Raw genomic sequence first — 27,351 nt, 5'->3', positions numbered from 1 at the left:
AATTTCCTAAAGATTCTTACAAAGGGTTTTGAAGATGAATAGTTATCTTGTTATGGGCGTTCCAAATGATTCGGATAATTTGAACTATGACTGTGTATAGGTCTACAAAGAGCAATATGGATAAAAACATGATGAAATTTCACTCTTTAACATCATAAGTAGATTAATTAAAAAGCTACAATTCGATTTCATTTTTCCAAATATGTGTCATTTTATTCCCACGACTTTTCGCCTTGAACTCCTTTCCCCATATTTACTCTCACGCACTAACAATTAAACGGATGCGTGTGTCGTATAAAGATGATGAAAAGTATTCCACAAAGAAGATAATAAGTTTTTTTTTATTTCTCCTCGTTTGATTGAAAGTGTCGCAAACTTTTCGCTTTCTTCATGCTCCGTTTACTGCTTCTGACCAACGAGAAAAAACGGGCAAAAAGTGGTGGTCAAGAGGGTCTTAAATATAATAAAATAAAAATATAAAAGAGAATGAAGCCACTGAGTTTTGATTACAAACTTAGTTATCTGAATGTATTTTTTGTCAACGTTCTGCTCCACCTGTGCGTGTAAAAGACCAACAACGATGTTCGAAAATGAAAAAACAAAGCCACCCTGAAGTCCGGAAATCTTAGTGTTGGGTTCCCTTAAGAATATAAGAATCTTGGTAGCCCCCCAACTAACTCGTCAAAATTCAAGATAAGCACTTTGTTCCAGTCTGCTTAACGTCAGGTTTCTTTGCGTAGCCACGAACGTCTTTAGAAGCGACGCGTGTAGGGAATAAAATTCTTTGGCTTGACTTGATGTCAGTGAGTTGTGGTGGAGAGGGATATATCCACGCATGATAAACGAATGTATATGAAATGGTGGGGAAAGCGATTACCCGGAGTAACAGGTACATTCAGCAGGGTCAGTCGAGTATTTCATTACACGCGCAACGAGGTGGATGGTTAATTCGAAGCCTAGGGTCAGCCTAGCGTAGCCTTTTCTGTACACGAATCGCACAATGCGTTTCGTCCTCCAAGTCTTTTCCCAGGCGGACCACAACCGTGGCGACCCCACCTCCATTTCTTTCCCCTGCCTCTTTTTCTATATACTCCTTCAGAATCTTTATTTCTTTCTTTTCCTTCTTATTACCTTTTCGTTCTATATGCGTGCTTCTGACATTTTTCATAGCTTTCAGTATTCTTGCTTCCTCGACTTCACTTGAGATTAATTGCCATAGCGGTCATTTTTCCTTACCTTCAATCCAGTTATCGCTAACGATCTTTTTTCTACTCCCAATATTTTATTACCACCTTTATAGAGTTGCAACTTGGCACCCTCCTTCGGAAACTCGTTTCGTTTGTTTTTAATGGATCAAGCTTGGAAAACCAGTGGTCATTTTCTGCCAACTTCTCCAACTCATCTTATGGCTTTTAAACACTCCCGAGCATGTTGCTTCTTCTACTTATGACTGCACCTTTGAAAAAGAAAGACTTCATCAAGACAATTTCGTCGTGTATGCTGTTTAATGGTTCAATTTACAGAGCAGTGCAAGAAATTGTACTTCCTCCTTTTCTTTCTCTTCAAAGTCCACTCACTTTACTCTTTCTTTATGACTTGAAGTCAGTATCTGTAGTTATTCGGTGTAAAATTGACTTTTACTTATGAATATTGGGGGAAAAAATTATTTTCTTATCGAATAAATCTTGAAAAGTTTATTCATTCACCTAATTAGAAATCACTCTTAGAAGGCTTTTAAATGATTAACAACACGCCCATAGATTAAATACGACCGAGATTTGCCAAGTCGATACCTATGTAACTTTAAAACGTCAGCTACTTTTCAATCACAATTATTTTCTCTTTCTCTAGCGTGCTTTCAATATACTTTAGAAAGTTTCCGAGTAGTTTGAAAAATTATTTTACTTCAATAAATATATAAATTAACCGAAAAAATTATATTGCGGAAATGGTCTCATTTCTAATAATTTACCAGAAAAGATTGTATTTGTAAAAACACTCGTGAAGAATGGAGAAAAAGAGTGTTATGATTTATTGCTGAATTGATGGAGGAATACTTGGAGAAAAAATTAATTTGATTTTGTTTTTTAACTCAAAGAAGAATTAAAATCTCATTAAATTTTCAAAATAAAAATAATAATTAATAACTGTCAACTTTTCAAATAATTAACATTTATTTCAATTAGATGAAGTTCATCAAAGGTTCATGAAAAATAATCAACTTTTGCTTTTTATTATACTTTTATTTAATATATTATTAAATTATCTATTGATTTAAAACTGAATAAAAATTGATGTTTCATTAATTTAAATTCATCATAATTAATTTAAAAAAAATCAATCAAATATTTTTTATTGAAAATAATCAATGTAGTGGATCATTTTCTAATAGACCACATATTAGTCATCAATCGAGTAAGTCAAGTACAAAAAATAGTTTTCCTGGTATAAAATATAAGAAAAAAGTATTGAATAAGTTATTTATTGAATCATAATATAGAGAATAGATTGAAATTCCTGGACAATCGATATCCACTTGAAATGATCCAATCCCGCAACAAATTCAATATGTTTGCGATGATAGTAACAGCTCAAACTAGGGTGGTCGGTAGTCAGTGTGAGTTGTAAGAATCAAACTCCACCTCAGTCTATGGATCCTATCGCTTGTCGATGAACATTCCTTGCCTTTCCCTCAGTACCTCTCTATACAACATATACACTCAGTTGTCTTCTTGTGTTCTTCGCGAGTGTAACAGACGCGTGGACTCGCGCATATGCTTCTCCACACTCTTTCAAATCTCTACCTTTCTCTCTCCCTCTCTTGATCCAACAGCATAGCAACGTGCAGTGCAATACAACAACACAGTATACCTTTGGTAATACCTTCTCTTGAAGCCGCCAGGATGTTGCATCGAGGAAGCAAGGCGGGCGGTTATGCGCCCAAGCTGATTTATGCCGTTCTGTATGAACATAAAGTGCGTAGCACGGAGAACAGTGATCAGCATCGAGACAGACAGACTTTGAGAAGATGGAATGGCACTTGTGCGATCTCAAGCTTTTATTGTTGGTCTTTTTTTTTTGAAATAAAAAAAAATATAAATATTTCTTTACATAATAAATTTCACGCAATTTTTATGTTGGAAACGACAGACGTGAAATTTATTTCAAATTGTTTGTGCTTGTTTGGACCATCGGATCATCAATTTTGATTCAACTTTAGATTTATTAAATTACAGAGATACTTTTGAAAGGATAGATTTCCTTGTCAACTTCAAATTCGAGTTGTATTCATTGTTTAATCATTTTTTCACCATTGATAATGGTCATTCATTTAAAATTTTTGAAATTTTATTATCAATAATTGTTCATTTATCAAAAATTTGTTCATTAAAATTATTATTATAGAGCTAAAAATTAGGTCAAGACACCTCGATAACTTTTTCAATTTTAAAATTAAATGATTTATCAACTTTATCTGAAATACTTTGATAAAAATATTCTACTTCTTAGATGATTATATTTATTTTAAAAATAGACAAACTCTTTACATGATGACCAGCTATAAAAAATAATATTCTAAAGTAATCTTTCTTAGAAAGATTATGTTCAGATTTTTCTGATGGTAATATTTCCAAACCAAACAATCAACTCTTGTTGTTTAATGATCCCTAATAATTGATTACATTCAATATTGATGAATCGACGTCTAAATAAACCACTACAGGATAATATATGATTATTTCCTTGAAAGATTTAATTATTAATATGAAGCATAATTGATAAAAATTCAATCAATAACTTTCTCACGTGGTTTTCCTATGTACTCTAACGTCTCTGGGACCACCATCAGTCAGTTTCTTTGAGTACTACTGCATCACAAGTTGTGTTCCATCTTCTTAAAACACTCAAGTCTCGTCTGCTGTCCGTGATGTTGTGGACAGTGACGGATAATCGTGTTCTGTTGTCGAGAAACTTCTTGGACTCGAGGTATCGGTATCTCGTCTGGGTGGTATAGTTTACGTTCATAAAAGCTCTTGCGTGGGTTGTGGATAGAGTGGAGAACCAGATCTAGGCGAGAGTTAAACTTCATCTCCTTCCATGTGTCTTACTCTTTAGAATTCAGTAGTGAAATACGCTCCATTACATTCTATAGACTCTTCTTCTTGAGATCCAGTTACACAAATCTCTCTCTTCTCTTCTCAACACAAAGTCCGCAGAAATATTTTTTTCATGAGTTGCGAGAATAAGATGCTGTAAAGAACTCGAGTATACTTATTTCCTGCGTTGTTAAACTATTACAGCAGCTACTGAGTTCAAGCCTGGAAGCAACCATGATTTTGCATACCATGTGCACGAGAGGAGAGAGTTGACTACGCTCCCTCGCCCAGTAGTTTGCTGTGAACGTGACCTTAGCCTCGGAAGTTGCCTCCTGGGGCGAGTATACTCTTCGCGCGGCTCGTTTGTATCATCTACTTTTCACAGACGCACTCACATGAAAATCCCACGAATTTTTTTATGATTTTTTATTTTGAGAAAAGGCCTATTTAACCCTCAATTTACCAAACAATTTTTAAACCTTCATTTTTTTCCACCTTTATCATCACTTTCAAGAAATACTAAAAATGTTTATTTTCCTTCGAAAATCGTGACCCTCACGGCTTAACAATTGAAAAGAATTTCAAGTTTTTACGTAAATATTTATAAGCTGCATGTAAAGACTTGTTAAAAAAATTAAAAAATCAAGAAAATCAACTAAAATTGGTCGAAGAAAAGCCAATTGTCAATTGAGGGTAAAATAAATGAATGTTTATCATGAAAGAATAAAATAATTTTTTAACTGTAAAAAAAGATGTTTAAAATGAAGGTGAAAGAAAGACACCTGAAGGTCTCGGGCATTGCCAATATATATGCAAATAATTCCCGATCGTTATTCAGATTCGACGAGGCACTGAATTAATCCAGATTTATATCGATGTTACTAGCGGCAAGGGCGTGTAATCTTGTCTGTTATATTTGTACGTAAAATGCGCAGGCGTATCTTCGGGCTTTGCATTTGAATTATACAAAACATGATCACAAATTTATAATAAGAAGTAGTACAACCTGAGATTATAAATGCTACTTGTAGACGTATTTATTCTTTTCTATCCAAACAAAAGATATAATAATTCATGTCTTGACAGAACTTGAAATTATTTTGATAAGACCATAAAATGTACGTAGCACACAAACAAACCGTTAAATAAGCAGAGTCAAGGTTCATAATTGCCTAAAAAGAAAGTCTGCTTCATAAATTATCAAGGAAACAATTAAGAGCGTAACATAATCATTAAAGTAAGCAGTTAAACGGCTCCATAATATATTTGACGATATCTGTGAGTTCATATAAAACCGGCAGCACATTGGAGATAAAAACAATAGCCCTGCGTGGTGCCGTACGTGAAGTTGTGGGTACTGTCCAAGGATCGTTGTTTCTATACTGAGGTCATATCTCGTTGAAATCCCTTGACCTTTGACTTCGGCGCCTCCGTGTTCCCATAAACGTGGTCCGGGTATTTTACTTGACTCTGCAACTTTGTAACTGGTTTAGAAAAAGAAAAAAATTAGAATAATAATAACAGTTATAAGCAAATAATACTTTTTATATACAATTCAATTTGAACATTTTGTTTCAATAGACCAAGTTGGAATAAATCTCGTAGTAGTTGACTATCTTCCGCATCATCTTTTATAAATTTTTTTCACTGCCGAGGTCAGATGGTTGCTCTTGCTCTCCCACTCATCGTCTTCTTTCTTTCTCTTTTCTCTATAGGTACCATATACGAGGCCATTCGCTTACCGCGTAATTTCATTATTTCGCGATGCAAAAGATAGGGAGATCGTTAGGCGAATGGGGAAACCGAGTGACCCTAGACTGGGTAGTAGAGTCTCTCGACAAAAGATCCAAGATACATATACTGTTTCCTCTCATTCCGTATAACTTCCATCGAGATATATCTTCCTCGATATCTTACAACAATTGAAAATTGCTTTTTTAACGTTTATAAGCTATTTTATTACATCTCCAATCATACCTAGATGTTCTCCAATAAAGTACTAGTCTTCATTTCATTGAGGAGAAAAAAAAAATCAGCAAAAAATCTTCAATAGCATTGGTGATTGAATTGTCGGTAAAAAATACCGGAATTCAATGAATTTGAAGATTCCTCATGAATTCAAGTCTTACCATGTACTTAATTCTTGACAAATAGTTTAAGTAGCTAAATGTAATTCCAAGTCCACATTTCATGACTCATCTCCCACGCAGACTAGCTGCCATTCTAAGTTGTTTTTAATTACAACAATCTAGTCTGAGCCTCTATCATCATATGTTACTTCAACTTTCATCAGGTTTTTCACTGCTAGTTGACCTCTCGTGGAATTTTATCGGTAACTAATTAAGCGAATTAAAAGAACTTGTGGACACCGTTAATCTCGTCATCGAGGACCACGTTTTCCTTGCTCTCTATTTCTTTTCCTTGTTCATTTGCATTGCATTTATATACTCAACCCCTTTCTTTCCACTTTTTCACTACATATAAGTATTTTATCCACCATCTCAGAGAACTATCGAGCCTTATTAGAAGTAAGTAAGAACTTAGAAACGATATGGGAAAAAAATATTAAAGCTTGGACATCTAATTGGTACACGATTTTGACCCTGAATGTTGATGTTACTTATCGAATTTTTTCTTCATCTATCATCTCCTTTCACATCATGTCGTTGGATTCAGATTGAATTTTGTCAGCTGTTTGAAATAATTTATCATCAAATATCATCTTAAAATGTATATTTGCCACACTTGTCGTAACTCTATGACAGAATGAATTAATATCTCTCGTCCACTGGAGAGTACCAGGATCTCACTAATGATAATCTTAAGATCTGGATATTTGTTGAATAAAAAAAATTCATTTGATAAATCAAAGTTAGAGGGCTGTCGGAATTTCTTCCATAACGGTTTCCGTTAACCCACGCTCGCATAAGAGCAGACAAGATGCATAGGTCAAGAAAGGTAGAGAGAAGAAAAGTAAAGAAGAAGAAGAGGAGGAAGAAGAAGAAGCAAAGCAGAAACTTCTTGTGTGCGTTAAGAAACTTTTCCATCGATCTGATTTATTTGCTCGCGGCTTGCGCACGTTCTCTACAGAGTAAAAGACTTCCGAGATGCAGATATATATCCCCCTCCCTCTTTAGTATCACCAACAAGACTTTAACTTACTGCAGCAGCAGCAGCCGAGAGAGTCTTTCTTTTGCGATTTAAATGGAGATCTTTATCTACCTTAATTACCAGATATTTTTAATGAGTCACTCCACTGCTATCAACTCAATAAAGTTGTTAGACATTCAGTAAAACATCCAAAGAATTTTTTGCTCTTCCTTGTTTTGAAGTTAAAGTTAATAAAAAATATTCTTTTTTGAACTCATCATGACGGTTTATATGAGTTCTCTCATAGTCAAGAGTAGACAAGAAATATAAAGGGGAGAGGCTGAAGCTGTGCATTAATCATGCGTCGAGACAGCGAGAAACTCAGCGCATAATGCGTTACGTAGATTTATTTATCATGACGAGGACACGTAAGTCACTCGTGAACTCTTGTTGGTATATTTCCGTCTCTTTCTTCCCTCTCCAGTAATTCTCGTTCATTCCACTCGACTTTTCTTACACTCGAAAGAGCAATTGATCCTGCTATTGAACTGTAATTCATACATCCTTCCTACATGTTGATATATTTATAGGAACCAGTCCATGTAGTATCAATAACGTTTTCTAATCTTAGTATTCCCAATCGAACAAACGAAAGAGAAAGGAGGCAAAAGCCCTGCTATGTCTACAGAGCTGAGTTGTTATTTCTATGCAAATTTATTCGGGAAGACTGAGCGAGTAAAGGATATTGGGTTATCGGATACACGAACATTCATCGGATACATTTTAAACATACTTTTATTTTATATTTTATTTATCCTCTAGAAGAATAAAAGTAAAAAGAACAAAAGCAGGCCAATGATAAAGCGAAATTGCCCCCTTTCAGTTTGATATTTGTATAAATAAAACGTAGAAAGTAAAAAAGATAAAGCCGTAGACAATTTCCTGTTGATTCGTTATGCTTTTCTTCATCTTCTTCATCTGATGTTCTTCCTATCAGGGGGTTGAAGTTGGCCGTATGTGTGTCTGTCGGTTTACCTTTATGTACTTAGAACAAAGTGCTTTTTGTTCCCTCCTCATCTTCGTTCTTCTCTCACTTCTCTTCTGAACGACGTGTAGTGCAAGTCACGAGGCACTCCCCGTCCAAGAGAACTGTATGTGGCCAACGAGGACGATGCGAGGTAGGAGGAGCTCACCTTCATTTTTCACCTGAGTCCTCATAGTATTCTTCGACACTTGTTAATACCCACGCCTTTCTCCAGCCAGTTCAAGATCAGTCAAAAGATCACATCAATCCCTAATTATCATAAATATTTTTATTGAAAAAAAATCAACTGTACTTATCATCATCAACTTCCTCCTCTTACACTTTAGAGCAAAAGATAACATCTCAAATTCTCAACTGATTTCGCAAGTTCTTGCGCGCGCGCGAGCGCCATCCTCTTCACCTCTCGTTCGCCCTTTCTATGCCGACATTGCCCCACCAGCTTAGCAGATAGAGTAACTGTCACTTTCGCGAAGGTGCAAATAGCAGAGTGCAGAGGTAAAGCAACAGGCGATTCTTCAAGTCAACGTTTAGCTTGAATGAGAGGTCAAGAGGGAGTAAAGAGAAAAAGAGGTAAAGGATCACGAAGCATAGAGGTCCCACCCACTCTAGTGGTCCACCATGGGACTCGTGACCACCGCAGGCTGATATGTCGAATCGGAACCCTTCGTTTCTCCCTTTCTCTCTTCTTCATCTTATTTTTATACTTGTTCATCTTCAAGACTTCTCGAATATTCCCATGACTTGGACTTTGAACAAAAAGCAACTAACGAATTTGATTATTTAACCTGGAATAATTCTTCAACTTTTATCTTCAATTGTTTGTTTTCAATCACCAGGTTGGTGTGATAGTAATATAATAAATAAATCAGTAGATTTATGATGGCATTTTCTACATCAAGGGCTAAAAGTCTTGTTAACTGACGCATTCACACGCCCTCTCACGATCTCCTATGAAGTCCATGCGAACACACCTCGTTCTCTCTATCCAACTCTCTTTCTACCTCATTCACTTCTCTCATTTCTCCAGCTTACATCCAACAAGTCTCACGAGACTCGTGCCTAAGTGAAACCTTCCTAATCTCCGCTCCTTTCCATCCGCCGTCGATGTAAATTCCACTCCAACAGTATCTATCCCAAGAGAGGTTCTTGGTGTGTCGTTTGTCTGTTTGATCTGAGTCAACCGAGTCAATATACCTTTTGCAATATATTAACCTATTTCCTTGAATGGAAATAATATTATTTTTAAAGAGAGACAATTGCATCTCAATTAATTAGCTTTAACGTCGATTGAATAAAAGAAAATGCTCGGTAGGTCAGGGGTGAGATGTCAAGACAAGTTAAAAAAGTGACTTGAGTTGGGAGAATAAATGTGCAGGTTGATCGATGTAGTAAATAAGCTATAGAAGTACGCATATATGTAAATTACCAAGGGCACACCCACGTCCCTTCTTTCCCCTGAGAACTTGTGTGTACTCCATAGTCCATCCAGTCCAGGATAAAATAAAAGAAAAAGCAAGACGAAGAAGAGAGAATAGTATGTTTGGAGAGTTAAAGGCGACCTGGTCCCACGTGTATGTCTCGAGTCTCTTACCTTCATCTCTTTCTCTTATTCTTCAGGTCTTTAGGAGCAAGATAAAGCGGGCGTGATAGCACTCACTTCTCTCTTATGCCTCCTACGGGTTCTTGTTTTGACACCGGTGAATCCCCTCTCAATTCATTTTTTATTTTTTTTTTATTTTTTCGTCTTCTTCGAACTCACATCTCTCTGCTTGGCCGTCGTACATTTCAAGTATCGTATGATGCGGCAAGTCCAACCGCAAGGCTGCGGCATGTCTCTCGCTTTTACCATAGCAACCAAGATATGACAAGTCTTTGAGACCGTCGACCTGGAAACATCTTGTCTCACGGGATCGATGTCTTGGTGCTCCAATCGCCCGAGAAAACCCTCTCCTTATATGTCTCATTATAAATCTACCTTTATTCAAGCCACAAAAAAAGTTTAACACATCCCAATCATTAAAAACGTATACTCCAGTCAAAATGAAACCTTTAAAATTGGTTCACTACACTAATAAGACTTCCGATTGTGCAAACGATAATGACAGCCCCATTGTTCTTCAAACTAGTTATCCACACGTACATAGAAATGGATCTTTCACTTTTCAACAACTATTGTGCGCTGATTCTATTCTGTAAAATAAAGAAGAATGATCCGAGTGTTTTACTCGATATAGCTTCGTTCTATTTTTCGCTGACCAACTCGGCTGTTTCTCCCCCACGATTGGTGGCCGAGGGCAATGGAGAAGCAAAGACTAGTTGGCGTGCCTTCGAGACGGCCCGGCATGCGAAACAACCTGTTGATTGTCTTATACCTGTTGCCGCCAACTCACTAGAGTCTTCAGAATGAACTCTGAAGAGCAGCTCTTCATGGTCTTTTCGCGAATCTTCTCCCTGCTCGCAATCTCCACATACTTTTGTCGAAGCAAGAAGGGCTTTTTCGTTTCTCAGCAGCGATCAAAGGACCAGGGAACCGATAAAAGGAATAAATTCGTCGATAGTCTATTAATTAAATTCATGAAATGTCGGCGACTGAAGGCTAGACCACCTTGACCAGGATCTTGCCGATATTTTGTGGATGATTTAAATTATTTATTGAGTTTCTTAGATTCTGGTTTGTGACTCTGAAAGCCATCTCGAATTTGGTGATAAAAAATTTGAAGAATAACTACTTGATTTTGCTACACTCAGAAAAATGGAGATCATAAATATACACTTTTTATGATACAGTTTTTAATGGATTAAAAAGGATAGTTGGATAAAAATAAATTAGAAAAAATTGAAAGAAACGTTTCAAAATTTAGCTTATAAATTGAAATATTTATTCTTTTACATAAGAATATATCCATTTCAAATATTTTGTCCCTAGAGAAAAAATTATCTGAGTAAATATGGTAAAACAAATTACTAAGAAATTGTTAACTACACGGGAAAACATTTTTAATTGAAAAAAAAAAGAAGAAAAATTCCAAACTCGTCCGATCTCTAGAAATTTTTCATCGGAATAGAATTTTTTGCAAAATCCCGGAAAAAAATGATGTAAGTGGTTCCCTTAAATTCCTATAAAAGTATCGATAGAAACTTGATTAACGAGATTTTCAAACGATCGAAGGCGAGAAATTTAAACGAGATCGAGTTCTGGGTGCTCCAATCTTATATATTAGATACAGAGACCATTAGGCGTCTCTAACGAGGACTAAGTATCACGGTGAAATGATTATACCATAAAAGGATAAGGGATAGCGATCGAAAACAAGAGACCCATTCGATCGTGTCTCTTTATTTATTTATACAATCAATTTTTTATTCTCCCTCTCTAATAATGGTCACAAATATTTTTATTAGAAAGTTTCAAGTATTCTCTTGTTGACTACACTTCAGCTGTGGATTTTGCTCTTTAAAAAGAAAAAAAGAAATAAGAATATTTTTGAGTAACCTTGGACAGGTTTTGAACTGAAAAAGACACACAGGGTGGACGAAGAAATAAGACTGATTTTTCCTTTGCACCCCTGTGGCGAAGCCTCGTGGCCACCCGGTGCCACTCTCGTGGCTTTTTAGTGGGGGGAACACGGGCCGTAGTATAACCTTCTTCACTTCGCGGGCCTTCGACAGCCTTCAGAGTCTCTCATTCAGGAGTTAAATCACACTTCTCTCCACTTCTTTTGATACTTCAATGAATCTAACTCTTCTCAATGATTTTATAAAAACATCCAGTGCTCTTTTCTATCGGCAGTTAATCCATAGATCATTAAAGTCAAGATGAAAAAAAGTTCCTCGACTTTTAACAGCGATAAACTACTGAAGGAAATGAAGAAAAACACCCGAGCAAGTGAAGTAGAAAATTTTGAAGCAACATTAAAGTTTATTTTGATTAAAAGTTGGCTTTTTTATTTGATTAAGTCCCAGATTGAGAGTCACTGATCTTCGTAGTCGGCGGCATGAGAATTTTCCCACAGTCCCCACCAGGATCAGTCCGCCTCAGGACGCACACCCGCTCTCGCAACGTTGCCACACCTCATCCCGATGAAGAGTCTCTTTTTCCTCCGTGCGAGTGACAAGGATAGACACAGTGTAAGCCACACATAGAAACCACATGAACACGCACGTGTACCAACATATAGACACAGCTTTGTGGTGGGGAAACATCGAGAGAAAGGGAGAAAAAGAGAGACAGATGGAGAGAGAGAGAAAGACAGTCGAGTGGAAAGACACCCCAATGCTTCGGATATATGTGGGATGTTAGGATTACTCTCCAAAGAATTTCAGAACATCGAAAAGAATTCACGAATATACGACGATTTCCAATTATGTTTGAGGGATTACGGTTCAAAAAGAATTGTACTTTCGTTAAGTAGACCAACAGATAGGGATACATGAAATGTAACACAAAGAACATTTAATGGGACACTTGAAAAAAATTATTTCAGTTGCCAAGTTAACCGGAAGTAAATACTCTTTCAAAAAAACTGGAAAGTGGAGAATAATAATGATAATCAACAAATAGCCACTAATTTGTTTCGATTTTTCTAGAAGTCTATCTTTAGACTTATTTTAGAGTTTCTACAAAAAAAATATATTACAATTGAAAAATATTTTCAGAGGTAATTTGAAATTCTTCGAACAATTTGTTGAGATTAAAAGAAAATTAAAGGCTTTGTGTACTTTAAAGATTTTATTTAATCAAATGTAAAATGATTTCAATTTAAACATAAGAAAAAAATTAACTGTTTAATTTAAAAATACATTACAAAGTTGCATTTAACAAAAGTCAATCAGAAGTCAATTTTTATTGAAGTTATTTTTACCACAATTGTTTTAAAACTTCAACAAAAAAACTCATATAAAAATTAATTGATAAAAAAAAATGATTTGATTGAAGTCCCAAAGAGTCTCCAGAAAATAAACAAAAAGAAGCAGAGCATGGATCCGACAGCTTTGAAATATTTGTACAGGCTCGTGACTGTAACAACAAGGCCCAGAAAGTTGAGACAACGAAATGTCGAAAGCCTCTCAGAGCTTTGCGAATGTTTTCAATGTCTGTATCTGTAACGCAAAAGTAACATATGCGTATTCAGTTCCATGTAACGATCGTTGGTGGACCAACACACGAGAGAGAACTTGGCCTGGTAGTGTATAGTAGTGAAAAGAGTTAAGAAGGGTCGGAGGGGACGAAGCAGAACCACGGACAATCGCAATTATGGGGGACCGCCGTTGATTTATAAGTAGCAGGCTCGTTTCTTCCGTCCGACGCACCTACGCCTTTACGAGCACACTTCGTAGACCGTTTTTTTCTTTATTATTTTATTTTGTCTCGTTCAATTCGATTTTGTTTCGATGCTTTTATTTTTTGTCCCGTCCACCCGTTGCATGCCGACCTGATAAAGGGAGATTTTCTGAGAAGAGAAGAGAGGACAGTGGGTTATGGAAATAAGGGTGCGAGCATTATTAGTGCAGTATTCTCTTTCTTTGCTTATTCTCGAGCACTCATTTTTTATTTATTTGTTTATTCGTTAAAACGAGTTTCAGGGACTTTCTTGAGATCAAGGTACTCTTCGAGTCTTGTTTCCATACATCGTTTTTATAACAGTAGACCAACTTTCACCTCAAGGATTTTCAAAAGATTCAGTCTATCCATTCATCAGCCAGTAGATGATCCGTTTTTTTTTCTTCTCCATTCTTGAAGAGCAAGAAAAAAAATTATTACCAAAGATGGTTATTGCGTGACGAAAGATTGGAATGATTGAAAAAAAAATTGATAAAAATCTCTAGTCATCCGTGCATTTTAATTATAATGAAAAACAATTTAGTTCAGCACATATAGATTGCAAACAGTAAGAAAAAAATTGACACAGAGCAAGTAAAAACCGCGAAACGAATTGACGGGCAAATATGTACGATAGTGACTGGCAGTCGGTCAGATCATTTGTTCTTGCCGTGTGCGTATCGATATGCCGAAGAATTGATTTGCCTCGGTTGAATAAATTTAAAGATTTACTTTATTTTACAGTGAAGAAGCAAATTTACGTGGCTTCTTCTTTTTAACCTTCTCCACCCTTTGATGCTTGCACTTAATACAGCAAAGCAAGTGTAAATAAAGCAAAATAAAGATCAATTTATCCCAGCAAGACGATAGATTTCATATAAGAGATATAGTTATGAAGACTGTCGAGTAACCCGAGAAGAAACCCCGAAGAACAGAAATTCTTCTGGACTAGTAAAAAGGTAGACAATATAAGTATCGGGTTAAAGTTCTTCCGGGAAGTCTGTCAAAATAGAAAAAAATGGCTAAGCAGTGAATTTCGAGACAAAAAAAAAATCACAGCGTTAATATTAATGCTATCTTATAAGCTTGGCTGTATAATAAAGTCGTGGATCGGCAAGAGCGCGCGGAAAACGTTGTGTAGTTCTTTCCAGAGTGTCTCACACGCGTTTAATCGTGTACACAGCAACATGCAGACTACATACATATAAAAGATTGGATGGTTAACTTGCCCTATCGGGCATAAATTATGCGGGCCATTAGATGCTAACTATGGGCCACGATCACCAGGTATATATCACCCAGTGAGATATTTTACCCAGGTTGATAAGAATGCCCTCGAGATACTTTTAAATCAAAGTCCAGGGCAAAAAGAAAAGTTACGAAAAAATTTCTAATAATAAGATATAATATTTTTGAAATTTATTGACAATAACCAGTCGATTTCTCATGATTCATTTGAATAGTGTGAATCAATTAATTAGAACAGATTGATGTGTGAAGAAAAAAGGTTGAATAAATTTCGCGGGCTTTGAACACACGTGAGAAAACATTGGTGCGAATTGAGCTTGTTAATTTATTTTATGATTTCACGCGAGAAAGATATTCACTTATCTGTGGGAATGAGGATAATTATAAAAATAAAAATAAAAAACATCAGAAACACTTGAATTAAAAAATAATAACAAATATATGTAATATTTGGTTCATTCATGAATGTAAAAGTAATGCATGCACATGTTGTAGGATTGGGTAAACCGGAAGTCAGCCGGTAGGAAGGAAGGTATCGTTTCCATGTTATCTTCTCGACTTTCGCGGCTCTCTTTCCCACGTTCTGGCTATCGTAGACATGATTAGGCACCCGAATACATGAATAAAAAGAAATTAACGCGCATCCCTATCAATTCAACACCCGCGCTTCTTATCGAACTCCGTTAAGTTTTGTGGTCAGTTGATTTCCTTCCTTGTACGATAAATACTATCCAAAACGATTTGTCTTCCTTGATGTTTACTCCAATACTACTCTCTAACACAGACTCTATATCTAAAAAATATCGTCGATTATTTATATTTACTTTGTTCCATTAATTTATTATCCGATTAATCCGGATCTAAGAATCAATTTTTACGGTTTAATGGACATTACATTACGGTGGTCATGGATTTCATTTATAGTTTCAAGTTATCAAGAGCTCAATGAACCTCATGTCTTGGTTCATCGAGTATACGTTGGTATAACTGATGAAGAAGCTCCGGGAGGAGTCAGCAAGGTCAGCTGAGGCCGTCGCAAATCCATTAGCGACCATCTAAATATTTGATTTACCTTCAGTGCTAAAGAGAAGAAGCGACAATTCGCTGATGCGCTGAAGAATTAGCCATCATGATCTTCCGGTTTGCTATTTACCTTTCATCATCGCCTACTCAATCATTTTTATCCATTAATTAAACATTTTTCCAATCAATCTTTACTCCATCCACTTTTCATCAATACCATTGTATTCAGTACTCAATGTTTTAAATATTTTCTCACGAGTAATAATTATTATAATAATTTATTAATGCATCATTGCGTCAAATGATCTCATCTCAGCGTGTCAAACAGTTATGAATTCTGTTATACAATTATTATGATTAACATTTATTGATTTTTTATTCATGGTTGACTAATTTCGTTTTTTCTTCTGTTATTAAAGGTTTCCGGGGCCAACATTGTGAGGAGAACATCGATGATTGTATTGGAAATCATTGCCAGAATGGAGCAACGTGTATGGACAGAGTTAACGAGTATGCATGCCTGTGTCCTCCAGCTTTCACAGGTCCCCAGTGTGAGGTGGACGTTGATGAGTGTTTAGTACGTCCTTCGCTTTGTCACAACGGAGCTACATGCACCAACTCACACGGAAGTTACTCGTGCATATGTGTGAATGGTTGGACTGGACCTGATTGCAGCATCAACATTGATGACTGCAATACTGCTGCTTGTTTCAATGGTGCGACATGTATCGATCGTGTTGGCAGTTTCTACTGTCAATGTACCTATGGAAAGACTGGTGAGTGCATTAATTTACGATTTCTATTCTACAGAGAACCACAAAAGAATCTTGGCATCAAGTAGTAAAAGAATGTTAAAGAATTCAAGCAGGTGTATCTTGACAGTTGTTCTATCAACGAGTATCTAGAATGTAACAGAAAGTTTATCCTTATTGGAGTCAAGGTCTACAGAGAAACATAAGGACAGATGTCTCCAGAATTCTCGATTAATGACCTAAACTACCCGCAAGTTCCATATATTTCAATTGACTGATGATTAGATACATAAAAGTTGATGTAGAAATACTTAAATAAGAAACATAAAACTATGCAATTGTGGACATGAGGGTCGACTGAAGTTCAAGTAATTTATCGAGGGGAGCATTATATTTGTCGGTGAACACTTTGAACAGACGTAAAAGCAGTGGGGCCCCACATCACGATTATTCTCAACGAGTAACGAGTGTCTCAGTGATCTCCTTCTTTGGCTGCGAGCATCGAGACCATGTTTGGTTACACCGACACTTTTGTCCTAGAGAATCAACCTCCATGATCGTTGCTGGCGACAATAATATAGATAAAAAGATTCTGTGGTTCTCTTGATAAGGGAGAAAATATTTTTTATTTAATCAACTTTACAACAGTCTCCAGAGTATTAATTCTATAAAATGATGTTACGTTGATTTGTAAAAACTTCATTTCTTTGAATTATACATTTTTTGATTACTAAAAATGGCTTGGAGCATGTTGAGTTTTTTAACATAATTAAAAAAAAAGGTGCAATTATATTTATATTGCAGGAAAACCGTGAATTTTATTAATAATAAAATATCATTACAGGTTTACTTTGCCATCTGGATGACGCCTGCACATCAAATCCATGTCACGAGGGTGCAATTTGTGACACAAGTCCCATCAATGGATTTTTCACCTGCTCCTGTGCAAGCGGATATAAAGGCCTGGATTGCTCTGAGGACATTGACGAGTGTAAACAAGGTAAAAAAAATTTTTAAGTTTATGTACTTACTTTTAGGAGAAAAAAGCCAAGTGAATGTCGTCTACGAAGAAAACTAGATGATCTTATCTGTTTGTGAGAGAACTTCCTTCGTCGTTTGACTTTTCTGTAGGATCAAGATCAAGCCGCGAGGTAAACTGGACGATGAAGAAGCACATAAAAAAACTAAATATCGTGCGACTGTACTCTGGATCGTTATTATCATCGACGAGTAATCTTATGTCCCCAGGACACATCGTCAGCGATCGAAAGTACTCCCGCGGGGTACAAGATGTTCCTTAATAACTGTCTGGGTATTCCATTCCCTTGATTTTTGTTTTTCATTTTTCTCGTTCATCTTTCATCGGCATATCCGCGATATCAAAGCTCGTTGTCACTGAATACTCTGTGGACACATGTCTTGTTATAGAATCATTTTTGATATTTGCGACATATGATTAGGGGTTTGATATTCATTAACTGCTTTACGTAGCAATAATTAATAGGGTCTGAAGAATCTTTACGCACTGATTGGCTTCTTATTGATGCATCATCGACTGTAAACCTGATAAGAATAAAGATGATGATATTTGCCTAGATATCTAGTGGATAATATGTCACATAATTATCAGATGATTTATTGAGTGGTCATTCTAGCTTCTTCGAGTAAATATTAACGATCTTAAACTGTTTTAAATTCAATAAGAGATGAGAATACAAGTGAAGAGAGAAACAGAGATAGCAAGATAGCTATAGGTATATCAGTAGGAACACACTTGAAAGCAAGATTAACTAGTCAGGAATGCGAATATGTTATTAAAGGCAACAGAATATAGAAAGAAAAAGAAAGCAAAGAGAAAACGTGAAACTTGAAGAGGAATAAGAATAAGCAAAGGGAGCGGTTTTAAAATGATTCTAAGTAAATCCTTTTCATTCGTAGTGCTCAATAATAAATAAAACAAGAAAGCTGTGGGTGAAGTACTCTTCGGTTAATGTGTTTCGCTCCAGACAAAGACACTTCATTAATAATCAGAAGCACTTCTTTTGTGGCTCATCTTACCTTACTCCAGCTTCATCTTATACTTTTGCAAGTTTCTCTCTCTTAAGATATTATTTCATGTGCAACTGTACTCCCTGTTGTTGAGCAGTATCCTACTTCCTCTTTGCTTCAATGATCAGTCCAGTGTCATCAACCTTCTTCAAGTCACGTATCTTTCATTAGGAATTCAATCTATTTTTCTTGATTACTTTTTTCTCTTAATTATTTAAAAATTTTTCTCTAATACTCTTTTGCTTGTTTGACATCAATTGGATTATCAGCAGCTTTACTTAAGCACACCTCTGCTTATTTGTCATCTTAATTCGGAATTTTCTATTTTTTTTTCTCTTTAAGATTTTTACTTACTGATGTCGAAAGAAATTTCTTGTTAAACTTCGAAAGCAGATTAGGGTTTTTTTTCTGCTTCATTCACATGAAGTGAACTCTTTCTGGATCTTATCTTTCGTCCCTGTTTCTTTACCTCGCCAGTGGCCAAGAAACTCCGGATCTTGGGGATCAAGTGTCAGGTCCTGGATACGAAGAGTGTAATTATAAGCGCATTACTTGGAAAAGATTCTCTGTAGCTTCACAACATTTCCCCTTCATCATTATTTACTTGAGCAAATGGAACTGTTGCTAAAGACGAATGCCTTAAAGGCACAACAATTCATCGTATTTTCTGCTTCGATGTTCAAGTCTTTTCATTTCAACTTGATATCAACATTCCACAAATAATCTGTATAATTTTTTGCTTTTGTACCATTATTTCTTATTCAACTATTGAGCTTATTTATTTTCATATTTTCTAAATTAAATTCAAGATCTTAGCTGGGATAAGCTTTAATGATATTTGCAAAACATGGAAAGTGTAAAAACAAATGGCGAGAAACTCTAGATTACTTATTAACAGCCTAACATAATTATCGCCCATTTTTCGTGTTCTTTCTCTATCTTTCCATTCTGCTGGTGCTATTTGCTTCATAGTCACGTGTAAAATCTACGTACATGACTTAGCAGCATAAAACTACTACCATAAGACGCTCGCATTATTTCCACAACTTTATTTCCCGTCTGAACTCTCGCGTCCAGGCGATAAAGCGTGAAGAAAGCAAGTTACTTACGTCAAGATCTACGTTGTCCAGCAGTAAACTACACATCTAGCCACTTCCAAGGGACAATTTATTTGCAGTAAATTTACGCAAGTTGTATAATCAACTGACAACAATTACCACTAGACAGAATATTATTTTGTTCAAATTGTTGGATAATTTTTATTACCACCATGAAATTGTGTAGGAGATTTTGAATTTATGAATTAATACCAGAATTCCAGGAAGCCTTGCTGGAGAGAATTTTATAGCGACGTCCGGCGTCGAATTACTTGAGTACTTGTAGGCGGAAGAGTATATGTTGCCAGAAGAAACTTTATAAGACTAGGTCAGAGGCCTCTTGTTTGAAGTATTAAAAGGAGATAGAGAGTAGAACAAAATAACGAAATTCAAACTATTTGGTCCAGAAAAGTTTTGCACTAATGTTGTTGGTCGATGAATCTTCGTTCTTTTTGAAAGTGCTTTGCTACCTGTCGGAGTGAACAAAGAGTTCCATTGTGCCACGGAAATTCGGCAGCGTCGCCACTATGAACAGCCGGAGTAAGCTGATATCCCTGGGGGCCTTTTTCGGGGCTACCTGAGGGTGTAGGCTGTACTTTTGCTCATACAGTTTGCACGAAAATTTCTAAACTTACCATCCAACTTCTCCAACTAAAAAAAGTCGCATTTTAATTATCTCATATAATTGATTCTTCAAAGACTCTTCCAAACAAAAAAACATCAGCTGATGATCTATTTCCTCTATTCAAAATCTTTGAGCGGATATTACAATTTTTGTACGACTCGGAAGTATTTAATATCTACACGTGTTGTATCTCGTGCATGGTAGCATCTCAGCGTCATAAGGATAAACCTAATTAAACGTTAAAACGTTATTTTGAGTTTAATAACAACCATAATGACCTCTCGACCGCTTTTGCGACTCTGTTATTATCTAGATTGCATATTTTCTGGTGGATTAAGTTCCTCCCGAGTTTCATATGAGTTTCTCGAACAACAAGGAGTAGGGATGAGTCAAGAAAATGACGAAAAAGAAACTGGGTAATTTTGCTTAAGGATATAAGACCGGGATATTAATCGATAACTGAGACAAGCTTCTTTGGGAAATCAATCACTTTTAACAATCTTATATGTACTAGAAAAAAATCCTAGTACCTACTCATAATGTATCCAATTTTTTTCCTTATCTTCCACCTCATTATATCTTCTATACATCTCGCAAATCGCACATTGGCGATGATTGGCGACGAGCCACTGGAACTGTAAACACGTTCTGGCAATGCACTTCTTGCACGCTCGCCCTCTCGTCAGCGCATCTGGAGAGAAGACGCACGGCGGCAATTACAATGCGTGGAAAAACGGATGCGAATTACACGAGAATGGTATGCGAGAACTCGCGTTATTGCTCTTTCCTCCTCATTTATCGTTTTCTTCTTTCTCTACAGCCCCTTGACTCTCCTGCTCCCAGTTATCCCCCAGTTATATAAATTTTCTGCAATTAAATATGGCTTCATCAAACCCGAGTATTTCTCATAAATGTTAATCTTAATTAACCATCCTTTAGATGAGTAAATAAAAAACGGATTAAAATTTTTAGCAAATACCTACAGATCCAGTGGAAAAGTCCATAAATATGAGATAATTGATGGCAGGTGTACACACAACAATCTTTGTAGAGTTTCTCATTCCATCGCGTGTCCCTTGGGGGGTTTTATCGACGTTGCTCTAACATATTATACTACCATGTTGGCCATCTACGGTCAGAACATAATCGCACCCTGGATTCCGTCGATTGGAAATCCTGATCACGCGTCAATGTATACTTGGAATGACCATAGTAAACTCTCTCTGTCTTTTGTCGTTGACTTTTATGCACGTAATTCGTCAACACGCTATACATTAGCTAACTAGGCAATCATCTTGTTAGCAATTAAACTCATTTCTATTGCTATATAATCACTACTAGCTTGGAGGCTTGATTATTACGATGTCATTCATGCATTTATTATCATCAGTGTAATATTTAAAGATTGACTTTTTCGATCATATAATTATCATTAAATATAACTTTGGACCAATTTCGAAAATGGAATAGCCAATTAAGACAATTTTTGTTGGATGCATTTATTAGCAATGAAGAGTTGTAGGACTCTCGCTCTCGATTGGGTTTCTTTTTCCATCTCTTACCCAAGCTTCAATGTGGCCTACGGACGTATTAATCATGCGGCGTGCGTCCATTCGCCTTTTAATTATCACTCGACTCAAACTCCAAGCTCTCGAGTCTCTTAGCTCTTGTATATTATACATACTCCCATAACAGACTATCGAGAGAGAAGACTTTCCCATTCGATTGAATTCAATTACTCTTTCAGGTGAAAAAACATATCATTTATTAATGCCTTTGTGGGAAACTTTGCTTGCACTTTATTATTTTGCTAGTTGCTAAATCTTTTTGTTTTCATCTACACATTGGAATAGTTATTTATAGCGTGCTCTTAACTTATATACAAACATTTATTTCAGGTTCTCCTTGTGAGCATGATGGTATCTGCGTTAATACGCCTGGTTCTTTTGCCTGCAACTGTACGCAAGGATTTACTGGACCAAGATGTGAGACAAATGTCAACGAATGTGAGTCTCATCCTTGTCAGAATGATGGTTCCTGTCTTGATGATCCCGGAACATTTCGTTGTGTCTGCATGCCAGGTATGTTCATCATTTTTTATTTTTATCTGCCTTTTTTATTTTATCCTTTTTCGGACGGAAAGCATAAAAGAGAAGTATACAATAGTGAGTGTGATAAATAAAAAGCACGCCGGAAACTCGTGGCGTGAAAAGTCGCGAGAATCGCGCGAGATGTTCTGAGAATGATAACGTCTCGCACGCGCGTATTCCTCTTTGGGGTCATGTCGTCAGTAAATTCTTCCAAGATGACAACCACCAGATCTGATAATTCCAAGACAGAAAAGAATAAGGGAGAGAATGGTAAAGAACGAAAAGTAAGAGAAGAAGAAACAGCGGATGAAGGTTCATGTGGAAGAGTCAGTAACTCTCACCTCTAGTAGGAACGTAAGTTTTAGCTTAATTGTCTGACACTTCTATTATCGATCTCAGTTGGAAGAAGCCACGGAAGAAACCACAGAAAAATAAGTAACATCAAGTAGAATAAAACGAAAAGAAGAATCATTTATTTCAGGAAATGAACAAACGATTAACTATTATCAGAGATTGAATTCTTACAAGTGAAGAGGAATTTTATCGTCATATTTTATTAGCAAAGGAACAATAGATAAAGAATATTTTCTAAATCATCAATTGAATTTCTTTTGAATATAAAATTACCATTCAGTATTCAAGAATAATATCACATGATTATTTTTGTGGAGTAACGACGAGAATTTAAGCAAGCTCATGAACTCAAAAAAAAATGATTATGATAGTGGGGGGCCTGGAGCGCAACAAATGGAGCATTAAACGCGATAAACGTACACTGGCAAAATTGCTGCTATTGCTTGGCGAGGAACGATTTCACCGATTACTATTCTCTCTTCTTTCTCTGGCTGTTGCCATCTGATTTACCTCCAATCGTATTTCCTGGTGCTGGAAACAAAGAGAGAGAGAGAGAGAGAGAAAGAAAAAGTGAATTATTGATCGAGGACAGGCCAATCGATCGACGTCATCGTAAGAACATTAAATCACATCTAGTTATTCGGATAATTCAAAATGACGGAATAAATGAAATATATGAAGAAATGGAGAATTGATATACCGACATTGATGAAGTGCAGACATTGAGAATGATGCTGTAGGCGAGTTATTGTTCAATTAAGTCGAAAATATGAAATATGCAGGAGTAAAAAATAAAAGCCTGTAATAATGATAATAATAAAATCGGCGGCTTCCTCAAGACCTCAACGAGTGGAAGAAGGAAATTTTTTTTTATAAAATATGATGCTGGTCCTTGCGAAATGTGAGCCAAGCAGACGGGATCTGTTGTCCCAAGACGAGAGGTCTTTTCGTGTCCAGCACAAAGGCTTATCTTGTCCTCGAGACCCTCCCAAGCACCGCCATTTCGGTACTTCCCTCTTCTTTACCTCCATCTTCTCGTCGCCTCTCACATTTTTTTTTCTCCTCTTTTACCTCTTTCATTTCTTCTTTGTAAAAGAATCCACTGAACTGCGCTAAAAGCTTCGGAGAATGTATATGTATATATAAAAAGATTGTCCTTCATCATGTTGAAAGATATATTTTGAATTAACGTAAAAAATGAAGCTCTTAAAAAATATCTTCTCTTAACTGAAATAATACGGAATATTAAATGAGTGTACAGATAATGTATATATTATTTTAGCATTTCTCACTTGAGTTTGTCAAGTAACTTGAGAAGTTGTAGCAAGAATATCTCAATATTCAAAGTCTAGATTGCAAGGATGCATTTTATTCGTGGAAGATGAAAGAAGAATAGAAATGAGAGAGAGGCCTTGTGATATTTATTATCAAAGATGTAGATTACTCCTCGCATTACTCATTCTGACCCTTTGGCCACATATGCATTGTCCTCAGACACAATAGGTCGTTCATTTTTGTTGCATTTAATCCATTTGCTTATGTTTTTGTTCTCCATTACTTTCTTCTTCTTCATCTTCTTACCCTCCTTCTCCTTCGTCATATCAATAAACCATTTTTTCTTCGATAATCGAATTATCATAAAATAAATATTCATTTGTGCAATATGAATACTTTAGTGCAGTCTAATGTTTGTTTCTCTTAATGCTAAAGACTTTATTATATGACTTTGTCTGAGAGGCTGGAGAAATTCAAGATAGTGTCGAAAAGCAAACCAAGTGCAGAAAGGGAGAAAAAGAAACGAGAAAAGTGGTTCTGGTATCAAGAGGACGCGTTTACACGCCCTCCTCGCTAGAGCATAACCATACATCACGTCGTTTCATGGGCCAGAGGATCACGCACACGTTCTCTTTCTCGTTCTCTCTTGATTCAAGGGTGGGTCACGCTCATCCCGTGACCAAAGGAGTCGTCACGCTGGTCTCATCGTCGACGATTTCCTATGTGACAGATGAGAGCGAGAAAGAAGCAGCTCGTTAGCCGCAGGGATTCTTGCGATTAATGTCTACCTTTTGTCTCGTATGGCGATGTATACAACTGCAGAGAGACAAGAACGAAAATGAGGAGTCCTTCGGTGCACAAAAAGACATTCAAAAGACGTAGCAAAAAAAATCAAACTATCTCATGCTATTGATTGGTTATTCGTTTGATTTATCGATTTGTTCATCTTCCACTGGCAATTATTGTACTGACGAATGGTCGTGCATCACGCAGGACATTTTTATTTCAATGAATATCCGTTGGCTCTGGTGGATGACACTTGTTAAAATTTAAATATACTTAATCTTTCAAGTCACGTAGAGTGAAAAATAATATTTTTGTTGGTGACCCACTCTATGATATCATCTGCGTGAAACTAGATAGAGAATAAAAATCTTCATATAATCAGTCGTACAAGCATGCAGGAAACTTGATAGAACGTGACTTGCTGTCCCTGCAGTGTCCATACTCACTAGGTTATTTTTTTTTTTTCTTTTACGAGAAAAGCCGACGCAATCGGCGGCATCTGAACCAATTTAGCTGCTCCGACGAGAAATCTTCGTCTAGTTTTTTACTTACGATGACATCGCGCGAGAAAGAGAAGAATAAGAGGAGAGAGGGACACGCGAGAAGATGAAGGGACAAGAGAGTTGCAAGCACAGATTCGAGATAAGTTGCAGAACGAGAAGAAAGAAGTTCGAGCAGGCGTGTACCAAGTGTCGATATAATCTTTGCTCAACTCGCCGCAAAATGTAATATTTTTCCACAGCAACACAACTGCATTCTTACTTTTTTATTATTAATACCATCAGCTTCAAAACATGCGCGACACTAATTAACTCAATTACTTCATTAGAGCAATCAATTAAATACTCCTGTCCATCATAATAAATATCATCTCTATTAAATAATATATATATCTCTGATAAGAAAAAATATTCAACCAAAAAAACAACCAACTCAGAGCCACCTGACTTGAATGACCTCAACAAAAGCCAACATTCTGAGAACTTTAGATTTCTTGAGTCTCCTGCATACGCCAACGTAAATAATTATGAACGGACTGGCTGTGCAATTAGTCACGCGAGTCTTCAGGTTGGTGGTACAGAACCCGAGCAAGTTGTTTCGTTGCACCGCAAACATACAAAAGGGTGCGAAGCTTGAAAGTGAAAGAAAGAAAAAGAAAAAAAGCTATTTCTATAGTACACTATCATGTTGTTCCTGTGGCTAAAATAGCCAATTTTAACTTATAAAACCTTTACGTCAATCTTCTGGAGATTCTGCTGATTTTTAAGGACAAATTTATGGTTTTATTCATCAATGTCAACATCACAGTCAGTTATTATTGTTTTTTGTTAACTTTTTTTTTTAAACGATACACTTTGTGATACTTTGAGAAAAAGTTAATTATGCAAAATGGTTTGATATTTTTATTTTATTTTCTAAAGTTAGTTCATTGTTGGAGATGTAGTTTGCAGCGAATATAAAAAAAAAACGATATTCCACACGATAAATCATGTATTGTGAGTTTGAAAATTGATATTAAATCCAATGTCACTGTAAAAGGAGATCAATTATTGCCAGAGCACTTGAACGATCTATAAAAGCAGCTCATGATCACGAATGAAGAATTGCTTCGATTTCCGGAACGATCGGAGCTTCATTAGTATCTAGAATTAATTGCAATCTTCCGTACTCTTAAAAGCTCCGTTTATTAAATGTATTAATCTGAAAAAATTCTAAATGGGCGGTCTCTTTATCCAACATACTCGCCAATTATTCAACGTAAACATTGAGAAGAGTATTATACTGAAACCAAGCAACACAAAGTAGTTGCGAATTGAGTTCGCTGAAGCTTTTATCTCGAACACCAAGGCGCGTCTATTTTCCTTGAGACTTTCTCATGTGCCGAACGATAAACGTGCTCCTTCCTATTCCTCTTGAGGTCTCAGAGTGCTCGTTAAAGTCTACACCAAAGAACTTGGCTACCACCTTTACTTCTAGTATATTCTGTATCGATGGTACATACGTGAACATACTATTCATGAATACAACTAACACCTCTTTTCCCTTTTACTATATACGAAGTATAATCGCCACATTCGCCAATAAAGTGAAGGTATTCACTTCAACTCTCTTCTACAATCTGTCTCGATTCGACCTTCTGTCCTTATTATACTGTGTCAGAAAGGTGCCGCCTTGCTGGGTTTTACTGAATTTTATTTATATTCAATCTTTCAGTTGTCCGTTTGTATCATCCTTGTTAGATAAAATTATTATTCAGATTTTTTAAAAATGATTAAAATTTGAAGAGAAATAATTGGAAGGATGTTTATGTAGTTTTTTTTTAGAGTAAGAAGACGTGTAAAGAAAGTTGTTGTGATCATCTGATTGATCATTTTGATACACATGACATTGCTTGTTTGATAAATGATAAGTTGTAATAATATCGTCAGCTGGGGTTTCTTTGCGTTTAATTATTAACGAGACCTGTCATTGTCGACAGTGGGAGATAACCGAGTTTATT

The 27,351-nt window shown here is 36.2% G+C and overlaps 1 protein-coding gene across 3 annotated transcripts in view; it reads left to right on the top strand.

Moving 5' to 3' along the window:
* N (neurogenic locus Notch protein) overlaps positions 1–27,351 on the top strand; it is a 110,377-nt gene that overhangs the window by 57,219 nt on the left and 25,807 nt on the right. For all 3 annotated transcript variants that reach the window (XM_035092412.1, XM_035092410.1, XM_035092413.1), the window contains 3 exons: positions 16,243–16,599; positions 17,420–17,575; positions 22,245–22,427. In XM_035092412.1, coding sequence (XP_034948303.1) covers positions 16,243–16,599; positions 17,420–17,575; positions 22,245–22,427 — 696 coding nt within the window. The remainder of the gene's footprint in view (positions 1–16,242; positions 16,600–17,419; positions 17,576–22,244; positions 22,428–27,351) is intronic.

Source organism: Chelonus insularis, unplaced genomic scaffold, assembly GCF_013357705.1.
Source record: "Chelonus insularis isolate UGA/USDA-ARS -01 unplaced genomic scaffold, ASM1335770v1 contig_93_pilon, whole genome shotgun sequence".
Lineage (NCBI taxonomy): Eukaryota > Metazoa > Arthropoda > Insecta > Hymenoptera > Braconidae > Chelonus > Chelonus insularis.
Note: the sequence above shows the minus strand (reverse complement) of the source record. Positions and strands in the feature narration are given on the sequence as shown.